General features: G+C 36.4%; 1 protein-coding gene across 2 annotated transcripts in view; it reads left to right on the top strand.

The window, feature by feature from the left end:
- pcdh11 (protocadherin 11) overlaps positions 1–13411 on the top strand; it is a 261233-nt gene that overhangs the window by 20682 nt on the left and 227140 nt on the right. The window contains exon 4 of one of the 2 annotated variants that reach the window (XM_079839535.1): positions 477–2181. The exons of the other annotated variant lie outside the window; for it this stretch is intronic. Coding sequence (XP_079695661.1) covers positions 477–560 — 84 coding nt within the window. The 3' untranslated portion in view covers positions 561–2181. Of the gene's footprint in view, positions 1–476; positions 2182–13411 lie in introns of those variants that run through there. 2 annotated transcript variants of the gene reach the window in all.

Raw genomic sequence — 13411 nt, 5'->3', positions numbered from 1 at the left:
CAATGATGTTGACTCAGAAAAGTAATAATGAATTGAATACAACCGTATTAATTCTCTTTTTAAAATATTTTTTTTTTCAAAGTGTTATACCAAACCACTATCCAACTATCTTAAAAAGGAATGTTTTAGTCACATGAGCTTCCTGTTGTCATCAATTAATGAGTGTTGCTGTAGTGTGGTGGATGTAAAAAGCAATTTGGTTTACCTGCATGCACTGACTAGTCACTTTTACCCGTTGATAACACCCAGCATTCTTCAAGGTAAATCCGATGAGATAAAAATAGCCCAAACCTCTTTTAGTCTGTTCCTTGAAGAATGCTTTCTCTTTCTCTCTCTTTATGTATGCATGTGAATGTATATGTCCAGAGAGAGAGAGGGCTTCATTATCATCTTACACAGTACATACTGCAGCCTAGCAAGCCAGATGATTTTGTAACTACAATCTCCCTATATCTGTCTGTCTCTCTATATTACAGGAGACGGCACTGAAACCACCACTCTATGGCACACTCTGTGGCACAGGTACAGCTCGCTCCCACAGGATAAAAATCAATCTCTAGCTGCCATTTCCTAAAGAGAGGGAGGGAGGGAGAGGAAGGCAATCACTGAAGAGGTGAAAACGCGAACTGTACAGAATCTCCAGCCTCAAACGAGTCCTAGAGAGCAACATCAGACTAATTTATCCGCCCGAAACTCTGCTTGTGACTTTTAGGAGGTTTGAAATGCTTTGTTTAAACCCTTTTGTCCTCATTCACCGGTTGCACCGAATAGGGCACGAGAGACACCTCCACTCTGCTTATCCAAATGGAATATGAATATGTCAAAGGCCTCTGTATAGGATGTTTATATAGATATGTATTTATGTATAGCAGCATCACAGTCCTTGTCGTCTGTGTGTCTATTTATTGATTTTGTTCACTGATTTTCTTGATTGACACATAAGACAAAGTTTGTTGAAACTTTGACGTGCCTGGTGGTTGTTTCTGTTTTCCTTTTTTATTCTATCTATCTTTTGTTCTCCTGCTATTACTGTTTTATTTGTTCATTCTGTGCTCGCACAGGCGCCGTATCCGATAGATCTTTTATCACGGCCTCGATACGACAAACTCCTCGTCACTGATTGCCAAGGCTTGTTAATGTGTGGCTAACATTGAAATGCATGGAGGTACCAACACACTTTATCTGTGACACTGATTGTCTCCGAATTTGGGACATGGAAGAGTCTAATATAGCCCTAATGCTTTACTAAGCTGCAGTCGTATGGGACAGCGTTCTCGCTTTCTAATCACAGAATCTCCTTGTACGCAGTAGAAAGGGACACCGGGTCTGAACTTTATATGTTGTCTGTTGTAGTTCGCTTTTACCAGAGCCAATATAACCTGTGAGATGTATTTAACTGATTTTGAATAGAAAGCCTCCGGCAAACTGTCATACGAGATGGTAGGTTTTAGTTACATCACCTGGGTGTTTGTATATTCTGAAACTGACATGCTATGTATTCATACAACCAAGACGGGGAAAAAAAAAAGTATATTGAAAGTAGAAAATACAATACAGAGCACGAAAATACAACGTGGACTATTCAGATTTTATGTCAACAGCGATAAATTTACAATCAAACGGGAACTCACCCTACATGAGCACTTTAAAGTCGTGATAACAAGCATCCCACAGCTTAAGCTCTCTTTTGTGAAACTTAATAGTCGGATATTTCCGTCTTGAATGACTATTACATCACTAATAAATCGCTTCGATGGATAGCACTTTTGTTCAAGCTGTAATTTACTCCTTTTTAGCAAATGGACTGATTTGTAGAAGTGTCTTTGGGCCCAAATGTTTGACCTCTTATTCCTGCGGAGGTATCAGATGTCTTAATGGTGTCAAGTGCAACGCTCTGGAGAAGGAAACACAGAATTACTCACACATAAAACTGTAGCACTGTGCAAGTAACAATTAGACATGCCTGGATATTTGCGATAGACAAAGAAAGAGATGGAAGGGGGGAAAGAAGAAATTGGCTTTTTTATTGTAAGGGAGATGGTCACATCACTTTCATGATATATGAAGCACCTTACATTATCTTTGTATTCTACTTTGATTTGCCAACATGTGAAGTCAACTGTATATAACTGTTTTATGTATGTTTGAGCTTTGAAAGTTTATTAAAGTCTTTTGCATTGTACTGCACATTTCCATGCGTCATTTATTAAACAATTTTACATCCATATGCAATGGGGTCCAGAAGTCTAGTGATAATGTTTCTGCATTGTAGTTTTCTAATGTAATGCTCATTGTTATTTTAAATAATAAAATCAGGGGGGAAAAAGTCACAAAATGAATTGTTTGATATTATTATGTAGCCTACTTCTTCTTTTGATGATTTAAAAAAATAATAATAATAATCTGGTCTCAGATTTTTGGATCCCAATGTATATATTCCCATTGAATGTATTATTTTTAATTGTAATTTTATTACATTTTTTTACTGTGAAGCATAAAGTTAAAATGCTGTGGTGCATTAATTGGTTGGGCCACAATGGCTCTTTAAATATTCTATACACTGTAACAAATTGTATGTTTAATAAGTTATGACAACATATGTTTTTACATTGCCTTAACTCATCAAAATTTGTGTTCACAAGTTTAGCAAATTTCAAAGTTTTTTATACGTTTTTTTTAAGTCATCTTAAACTTAAACTCTGCGGACCCTGTAGGGTCAAATGTCTGTGGATGAGCTCTGACCTCATATGTGGTACCATTTGTAATCTTAGAGTCTCTACTTTCTGGAGATATGCATCTCTTTGGCATTTGTTTTACACAAAGTAAGTTATTTTACTCTGGTACCATGGTACTCTGGTACCAACCACCTGAATTTGGCCTATCAAAATTCCCATACCCACATACAGTGGTCTAAATTCAAAATGTTGGTGTCATTTTAAAGGAAACCCTTAGAAGTTACATAAACCACTGCTAAAAGTGATAAACATATGTTGTCTAAGCTGTAATACCCCCCACCCCCCATAAAAGAGACGCTTTTTGATTGTTTGGTTATAAATTCAGTTTTGAAAGTGCGTAACTCAGGCCCTGTGTGCTCTAGAACCCTGCAGACATTTTGGGCTGTTTCCACTAGATTCCAGAAAATACTGGAAAAAAAGAATTTTGTCTGTATCATGTTGTATGCAAAATTTATACAAATGGATCTGAAGGGAGGACACCCCCATACCCTCCTACCCCCTACCCCTCCCCCATACCAATATACAGTGGTACTTTTTTATATTACAGCTTAGACAACATATACTTACATGTTTATCACTTTTAGCAGTGTTCTAAAGTTCTAAGGGTTTCCTTTAAAATGACACCAACATTTTATATTTAGACCACTGTATGTGGGTATGGGAAGCTTTTCAATTTGGTAGGCCAAATCCAGGAGGAAATCCCAAAAATGGTCCCAGAGCTTAAGAGGTTAATGTAATTTAAGTTGAAATTACTTAAACATCCAAATTGATTGTACTTTAAAATTTAAGGCAGCAACTTTTTTTCACAGCGAACATTAATTACACAACCACATTTATTTAGCCCAATTATGCAACTGCACTGGAATTTTTGCATCTTTTGAAATATACCTTTTTACAAAACTGAACAATTTCATTTTTTAAGGCTCACTGATCACACACCTGTATTTCCTCAACATTCGTTTGTGAGCAGGCCCCAGAGTCAGACATTGTTTCCATGTATGTGGTTTCAAAGCATCTGTTCCAAAAGTTCACATGAAACAAGGGAGAAAGGCACAATGTAAAACAATTTAATTGCTTATCAAAGTTACTTTAAATTGCAAGACTGGAGAGCTAACCATTTCCCTTGAGGGAAATATGTCCTTGGTGATTAGAGAAAATGGTGCACATGCACTACGTTGAGCTTGTCTCCTTTTTTTCCGAGGTAGTGTGCAAATGTCAGCCTGCTATTAATATCGCAATGTAAACTCTCTATGTGCTAAACTATGTGTACACTCATGACTATGTTTGCATGCACACTTCCATAAGAACTGAGAGATAAGACCATCACCAAAGCACGTTTGCTCTTTCGTAAAACACTTTTGCTCACTCCAGCTTGCACAAGCATTCTACCAAACGATTCTGTGTCAAATATGTAAGAGATAATGTACAACCAGCAGGCTGCTGCTTCTACAACACAGCTTCTACCAAATAAATAAAGGAATATACATGAAATAGTGATTTGAATTGATATGATTTTATCCTTCTGTCGCCAAAAGAGTAGTGCATGGTGCTAGCAATGCCAAGGTCATGGCTTCAATTCCCAGGGAATGCATGAATTAATTAAACATAAAATTTGAGTGCAGTATAAGTTGCTTTGGATAAAAGCGTCTGCCAAATGCATACTTGTAAATATCTTTTTATCAGTTGTTTGAGAAGAAAAAGACCACAAAAGACTAGTACAGTCATATAGGAAATCAGTTGCCTTTTACAACGGTCAATTATACTGTCAAGTGGTCATTATACAAATCTGAACGCAGAATGCCGCAATCGGCCAATCACAATCAAGTATTCCAGAGAGTCTTACTGTCTTTGGATTTAAAGAATGGGCAAAAATCTTCCAACAGATTGGTCTCCATCTGCTGGCAAATTATGTTTCTTAAAGATATGTAATTTAGCCATTGTTATTCTTCAAATTGACTGTGACAGCTGAGGAGAGTTTCGTGTGTTGGCTCTGCTTGATTTGTGGCATTGAGCTTAAATGCATTATTTGTTTGACAGCATTTAGGGGAAAGAGAATTCTCATTGAATCAAATAGGAATGCTTGCTGCATACTGCAGATTATGTGGCTCCATGTGGTGTGCACAACGCTAAAGTACCTGCATGTTTCCTCATAATCTAATAAAGCAACTGTCAATAAGGAGACTGATTAACTGAGTCTGTGAAGTTACGGCCTTAATAAAGCAGATGCCTCAGGGATTGACAACATTAGCCTAAAACAACCTTGAACTTATTAAAGGTACTGTACAGTTCACCCATAAAATGAAAGTAATTTACACACAAAGTGAGACATTTTTCATATTTCAGCGGCGATGATTGATCAAAAGTGATAGTAGAGAAATGTATGTTACAAAATAATTGTTTTTCATATAAATGCTGTTCTTTTGAAGTTTCTATTCTCCAAATAATCCTGAAAAAAACAATTAAACTTTCCACAAACAATATTAAAGGTATAGTTCACCCAATAATACAAATTACCCCATGATTTACTCACCTTCAAGCCATCCTAGGTATATATGATATTCCTATTTCAGACAAATAGATATTTATATTTAAGTTATATCTTCCAAGCATTATAATGGCAGCCCACAAAAAGTGAACCCATCCATTATAAAAGTGCTCCACACGGCTCCAGAGGGTTAATAAAGGCCGTAAGCGAATCTATGGGTTTTTGTAAGAAAAATATCCATATTTAATACGTTATACAACGACTTTGAATTTTGCATAAAAAAAACGTAACTGGCGCGACAATGACGTCGGAAGTAGCATAAGCATTTTGAACTGCGAAAGGCGTTACACTTTTTCCTTAAGTTGAATACGGAAGGCAGACGCTGGAAGCTAGATATTTTACTTTATAACGTGTTAAATTTGGATATTTTGCTATCATATTTTGTTTTGCTTCAGAAGGCCTTTATTAACCGCCCGGAGCCGTGTGGATTACTTTTATAATGGATGGATATACTTTTTTGGGCTTTAAATTTTGCCATTCACTGCCATTATAAAGCTTGGAAGAGCCAGGACATTTTTTAATGTTTAACTCTTATTGTATTCGTCTGAAAGAAGAATGTCATAAACACCAAGAATGGCTTGAAGATGAGTATATTTTGGGTGAACTATCCCTCTAAGCAGCACAACTGTTTTCAACATAAGATAATGATAATATGTTAATATGATAATATGTTTCTTTAGCATCAAATCAGGGATATTAGAAGGATTTTTGAAAGATCATGTGACTGAAGACTGGAGTAATGATGCTGAAAATTTTGATTTGCATCACAGAAATAAAATACATTTTATAAAATATTAAAATAGAAAACAGTTATATGAAATTGTAATAATATTACAGTTTTTACTGTATTTTTTTATCAAATAAAGAGACAGTGAAAGGCAGTGGGGTGTTGTTATAACCCCACTGACTTGCGTTATATGAACCAAAACAGTTCTACAGAAGAAAAAGTCATACAGATTTGGAACGACATGAGGGTGAGCAAATGATGACACAGCTTTAATTTTTGGGTGAACTATTGTTTTAATGTTACCTTTTCACTTGTCTTTCACATCTGACTTCGCAGTATTACAGTTCTCAGAAACACATTGCTTGATTTTTCCTTTCCTGCAAATACATGCATCAATTATTTCTAAAAATAAATCAACAGTTGCATTTAATTTTGATTAATTTAAGGAAACGTAATGATTCCAAACAAGCTGTACTGCCACAGCACAATGAAAGTGAAACCAGTAAGGAATTGCATTACTTGACTCTGAATGCCTATGAAAGTACCTCTCCAGCAGGTGCTGACTATGAGGGTACTGCACCATAGGAGAGCTCATGAATTAATAAATCGGCTGGACTTTAGAATGACAAAATGTATCTTGAGGAGGACAGACTAGGATCAGATTGCTGAGAAAGTGCAACAAAACATATGTCTTGAGATCGTATTTATAATTCATATCGATCATATCCTGTGTCCTTAGTATTACATCACACACAGAGGGGCAGAATGGGGCCAGGATTTGAGGGTACCGGAGAGTCGTCCGTCGTTATAAATGATCAGGTACACGAGGGAATTACTGCAGACTGAGAATATTGTGTCCAAGCCCCAGAGGGTTTGCTGATTATCTCTATGTAGTGCTATTTATGCATTTTCTGTGCAGCGGTGTAGGAAACAGGAAGATGGTCTCTGTTATTTGCACTCAAGGCAGTGCAGCGCACTCCTGCTGCCAAATCTCTGCCAAACTGAATAATTCAATCATGCTCTTTTTGCAATTCTACTTTTGTCTGTTCAAAAATCGAAGCGGATCTCAAAGACACCGGTTGTCGCTATGGCTTGTTAAAATGTGCCCATTGGTTAAAAGTACAATGGTATAAATATTCACAAGCCACACAGTGATACCTATTTTTAGGCTGCATAGATTTACATACAATTGCTCTGAGATAGCTGATATTAATGTTATTGATTAAGGAAATGAATAATGCTTATGTATATATGCAGACATTTCTTTCAGTTCAGAATTGAGGAGTATTTTTTTTTTTTGCCAATTAGAGAGTCTGTTTCTCACATTCAAAAGCATCCAAATGCAGAAGAGATTGTCCTTAATGGAAGACGACTGGCGTTAAAGCAGCTCTACAGCTATATAGCTTTTTGTTGGTTTTTGGGGGAGATTAGGACTTGCTTTTAAACATGATTGTCGTTCTTGTTTGTCTAGGATTGCCAGGTTGTATAGGCTTATTATTATTTCAAAGGGAAAATGTAAAAAAGCTTCAAAATAAATACACTGCTGTCTGATTAAATGCTCTCAAAATTCAATTGAAGAACGTTGTTATACACTAATCTTCCAGAGGACACCATCTAAGAAATACATTCTTCTAAAACAAGAGATCAGAATTCAATTTCCCAGAGCTTGTTTTTCATTTTGTCTGCATAGTCATCCTAGCAAGGTATCTTTTGTATGCCACATCTTTGCACTGCTCTGCAACATAATTTACAATTAACTATTTATTTATTAATGGCATGATGTTTTTAAGGTGTTTAATGTATCAACGGGGGATACTTCATCCAAAATCAATATTGTCATTGTTTGCTCACCCTCATGTTGTTCCAAACCTGTTTGACTTTCTTTTGTAAGATTTATCTTATATAAAACATGTCTCATTTTCATTGTAAGGCAAATGATAAAAGTGCTGCTTTGTGAAATATATTTGCATATTATATGTGAAACATACAAGCCTTGGTTCATATGACATAATTCACCCTATTCTAATAAAAAAATCCTAATGTCTTTCCTTCAAGACAAAAGGACATTTTCTTTTTTTTTACTTTCATTGTGTGGCAAAGAGCAGCGTGGACATTTTTCAAATAGCCTTGTTTTGTGTTCTACCGTGAAATGAAAGTCAAACAGGCTTGGGACGACATGAGGGTGAGTAAATGTTGACAGAAGTGCCATTTATGGGTGAACTACCCCAGTAATTTCCAAAAAAAGCAGTTCCTCCATCTTCAGGGCTTATTTCTAGGAAACTGTGCTGTGTGGAAAGGATGACCAGCTGAGTGTCACAATACATTTGCATGAGATCTTTTCTAAGTGGGTAAGCAGAAGATCGGCTAAAGTCAGGTTGGGAGGCGTTGACTTAAAGACACTGTTCAGAGCCACTGTAATCCAGGTAATCCGGCACAGATTCCTTGATTTACGCTCGCAAAAGAGATTGGAAGACGATAAGAGCACAGCCCCATCTTAGAATAGCTGATAATCTGGTTTGGACAGAGGACTCAGGGGGTATTTACCCAGCCTTAACATTTGTTGAAGCAGATGGTAAGAAGGGGGGTTGGAGCCACTAAACTTCCTCATCTATCTACAGGACAAACAAAAAAATAAGGGGGAAAAAAGAACAGTGGATGATAATCAATGTTGTTTATTTGCTGCTTGACTCCTTAAGTACTGTCAGCCAGATTATAGGCTTTCCTGGGGATAATCGGAGACAGCAGACAATTGCCTTTTTTCCATCCTGAGAAGTGTGATGGCGTAAAGAAGGCGGTTTAGGGTGGATGCCGACTCTTAATTCCTGATTAGTCCTGTTCCAAACCTTGCTAAAATTAACTGGGCAGGGTGCTAATCACTGAGCCTCAGACACCCTCTGCTCCGCTCTGCTGGCAAGTTTATGCTACATAGCTGACATGGAGTAGACGTCTCTAGAGTGAGACCCAATTAGGGCAGGCTTTTGAACCCTGCTCCGAACAATGTTTGACCACACAATGGACAAGCGATTTGCTCCAAGCCGTTGTTACTTTGTTGACTATATAATAGCCCCTCAACAGAGCTGTCTCTCAACGAGGCTTGCGTTTGTCATGCTGAACAGACAGCCGTCGCTCCTAAGCCCAGTCTGAATAGCATTATGAATTTGAATAGCATTCATGAGTAGCATTTCTGATATTTGAAAATAAATAAAAGCAATACTGAAATACAATAAGTTTGGGGTCCGTAATATTTGTAATGTTTTTGAAAGAAGTCTCAACAAGGCTGCATTTATTTAATCATTTAAAAAAAAAAATATTACCATTTAACTTATTAACAAATGTTCTACTTTAATGTTTTAAAATGTAATTTATTCCTATGATATCAAAGCTGAATTTTCAGCATCATTACTCCAGTCTTCAGTGTCACATGATCCTTCAGAAATCAGTCTATTATGATTTCTTTCGGTAACACTTTATTTTGATAGTCCACTTTAGACGTTCAACTAACTATAAGTAACTTTGCAACTACATGTCAACTAACTGTCATTAGAGTATTTGTAGACTGTCCGCTTAATATTTACTAAAACTTTATTTTGTTGGTCCCTCAACAGACATTCTACTTACTATAAGTAAGTGGCAACTACAATTCAACTTATTCTACTAACCCGGACCCAAACACCTAACCATAACCTACCAGTCTACTGACAGTCAACTGATACTCTAATGACAGTTAGTTGACATGTAGTTGCAAAGTTACTTATAGTTAGTAGAATATTCAAAGTGGACTATCGAAATAAAGTGTAACCTTTCTTTCTTATCATTTCTTATTATCATCAACGTTGAAAAGAGTTTCATATTTATAGAAAGTTCAAAAAGAATTTGAAATAGAACATTATAAATATCTCCCCTATCACTTTTGTTCAATTTAATACACCCTTGCTCTTGCTGAAGATTTTTTTTTTTTTAATTTCTTCAACGGGTAGTGTATAATCTTGTTTTTCTATTAAATATCCTTTGCTAGTTAATTAATTCTATAGTGAAGCAAACACCATTACAATGAACCTTTAGTTTTTGTATCCCTACTTTTTAACCACCTCGTCATCAGGGATGGACAACAAGCGCAACCGAGACATATTTCTCTAATTAGTCCGCAGCAGACTCATTAGAGCTCGGAACGACAAAAGTGGATGGCGTATGGACGTCACGTAGCCAGGAGACCATATAATGTACTTTTAAAGGTGAACCGGTGCTATAGAGGGGAAAAAAGTGGTAACAGAATATATCAACATTGTATAATGTGGTCAAAAGATGCAAAATGGAATTGAATTCAATTAGCTTTCCTTTTTAATTGGACAAAAAGGTGTGATCAGAGGCCAGATTAAATGGCCGGTGCTCTCGATTTAATACGCATCCCCTCTGCGGTCTGTACATGCAGCAGGCGGCCAGATGCGTTCAGAGGATGGTAAATGAGATCCGGACAGACTGTTAAGTTTCCAGGAGACAAAGAAATGTGTATTTTGCTGGCTTGAGTGGACATTCTTTCAAAGTTAACTTGCTGGCAGAGGTTATTAACAAATGTCAATATCAGGGTAGAAAGTTTGCTATTTTTAAGATCGCTATTCATAGTAAAGATCATTATATATTTATGACATACAAACTTTGTCTTGCTTTGGACTCAAGTACAAAATCCTGATCTGGAATGTCAACAAAATGTCAGCTCGGTATTGCATTGCAAAACAGACCCGAGAAGATTTCATTATAGGATAGTGTGTGTGCCATTATGCGTTCATTAGATTAAATCTGGCTGCAGGCAGTCAAATGTAAGAGAGGCAGACCTGCTGTTCAGGGGAATGTGAGCAGGAGCTGGAAACATATACTGTTCGTACAGATTGTCGGCCCCAGAGAGCTGCCCTGTAGACCCCGCATGCCTTCGGATGCCTGCCGCTTGCCTAGTAAGCACTTTGAAAGCTACTGTATTGTTTATTACCTTGCCGTACTCTTTGCTTCCCTCCATCTAACAGTAGTGGCTTTTGTCACACATGATGGGTGCTTGAAAAATTGTGTATATTTTCTAAATAAATAGGACAAAGAGGCGCTGAAAGATAAATGACTTTCCTTGGGTGCAGTCTTACGCTCCTTTATGAAACACATTTTTTAAAACACCTTTTCAATGCTAAAATGAAACAAATGCTTTTTCAAACCAAGCACTTCTCTTTTGCGCTGTAAATACACCTAAAGCGCACCTTTCAAAGTGTTTGAGATTTTAATATTTGAACAGAACGGCTTGGATCGTATTTCGAAACTTTAACAAAAAAAAAAAATGAAATCATAAGACCAGACTAAAGCATCTGTTTTTTTTTTTCAAAGCTCATTGATGTTTTGACAACACATAAAGGCATACACATCTCATATGGTCATTGCTGTTTCAAATGTTGTATATTTTAAAATTGTTTTATCACCAGATAAAAGACAGCAGTATTCTCTTTTGTGAGCCATGCACTTTCATATCGCTTTGTCTCTCTCTCTCTCTCTCTCTCTCTCTCTCTCTCTCTCTCTCTCTCTCTCTCTCTCTCTCTCTCTCTCTCTCTCTCTCTCTCTCTCTCTCTCTCTCTTTTTAAATTTTTTTTTTTTAAATCCTGCAAATGGGCTTTGGCTGTTCTGCAATCTGTCTGCATGGGGCGATGCCTTTGGAGTGCCATGGATGGTGGGCATGATAAATCTCAATAAGCAGAAACCAAGCACATGGGCAGATAATGTTATTCCTCCCCCAAAACATTGAGCCACTGTCCCCTAAAATGAACAGCTGAGCTCATGCAATCAAGTGAAACGTGTTAAAACTCTTTTGAATGCTCCGGAACAATCAGACCGGGAGTCATAACTGATTCATTTGCTGAGCATGTGAAGTCTACCTTTGATAGATCAGTTAAACAGATTATTGCATGTGATTTCTGCTGACACTGTAGTTATTTGTGATTTTTTTTGGCTGGTTAGATCTCACAAGATGAAATATATTCACCTCAGCCTTCACCAGAGCAGATCGTCATTTTGTTGCAGTCACACATAGTTTGAAGTCTGACTAAAGTGCTGTCAAGCTTAAAGTGTTTGCTGTGCTTGTCTTCTATTTGTTTGCGTGGCAAGGACTTGTAAAGACACATTGGTGACACAACAAAGCGATCTTACTGAATGATATTGAAATCAATAAGGGATATGAGTGCCATTGATCGTAGCCTCAGTAGTGTTCGTGTCACACATGATGAGGGAGTCAATCTGTACTAATTAAACATAGGCGAGAGTGCCTGTGGACTGGCAGCTCTGTCTAACTTGATTTAAAGCCTGATAGCTCTAAATCAAGCCTACAAAGCGTTTACAGAAGCTCAGTTGCAGCGATGGTTCTGACTGACCCCATAGGTACATTTGTCCATAAAGTGTACATGTACATTTGGGATGTTTGGATACACAATAACCCTGATTGGTCAGACTTTGCAATAAGGTTCCATTTGTTTTTCTTTCTAAAAGCTACTTAAATGCCCCAATAGGCCTAATCTTGGCCTAATCTAAGCCCTGTCTATGAAACTGAAGATTTAATAATTACATTTTAACATTTACTAATACATTATTAAAATCAAAAGTTGTTAATATTATTTAATGGACATTAGCCAACATGATCTAACAATTAAAATTTGTATTTTGTATTAATTAACATTAACAAATATGAATAAATACTGCAAAAAAGTATTGCTTGTTGTTATTTTATATGTATTAATGCATTAACTAAATGTGCAATATCAACAGTTTGACATAGTACCTAAAATAGCCCTTATATTTTTGCCTAAAGAGTTATATTTTTGAATCATCTTACAATTTTGTTTTAAGCATGAAGACAGAGATGGAAAAACTTTGTATGAGACTAGCAAGCATTTATTTATTAATTTATTAAAATATAGATGGGCCTAATAATAAAAGTAAAATGATTGCATTACTTGTACACTGAATGTAATGTATTATCAAAGCTTTATTATAAACGCATATCCAGTAAAATCCATTTATATATTAAATATTGCATGCATCCCTACGTAGGATTTGTAAAAAAATTAACAAAATAGATTAGGTTTGAATAAGGTTTATACTTTGGATAATGTCATTATGTTTATACCCAAACATTAATAAATGTGCTTGAGCCACACTTTATGTATGAATACTAATGAAATTACATTGGCTGTTTTTCTGGTGCTGTATTGTAACGCTTACTTTTCTGAGCTAAAAGAAGACCTTGTAGAAATATCCATTGAAAGAACATGCAATCTATATAATGTAATACATTTATTGTATGTGTATTGTCAATAACAGGCACAGCAGACAGAGCGGCTAGCCATAATAGCCAACCCTAATGCACAATATGACTAATACAGT

The sequence above is a fragment of the Gobio gobio genome, assembly GCF_949357685.1.
Source record: "Gobio gobio genome assembly, chromosome: 16".
In the NCBI taxonomy this organism is placed as follows: domain Eukaryota; kingdom Metazoa; phylum Chordata; class Actinopteri; order Cypriniformes; family Gobionidae; genus Gobio; species Gobio gobio.
The sequence above is the reverse complement of the archived record's forward strand: the minus strand, read 5'-3'. Positions and strand labels throughout refer to the sequence as shown.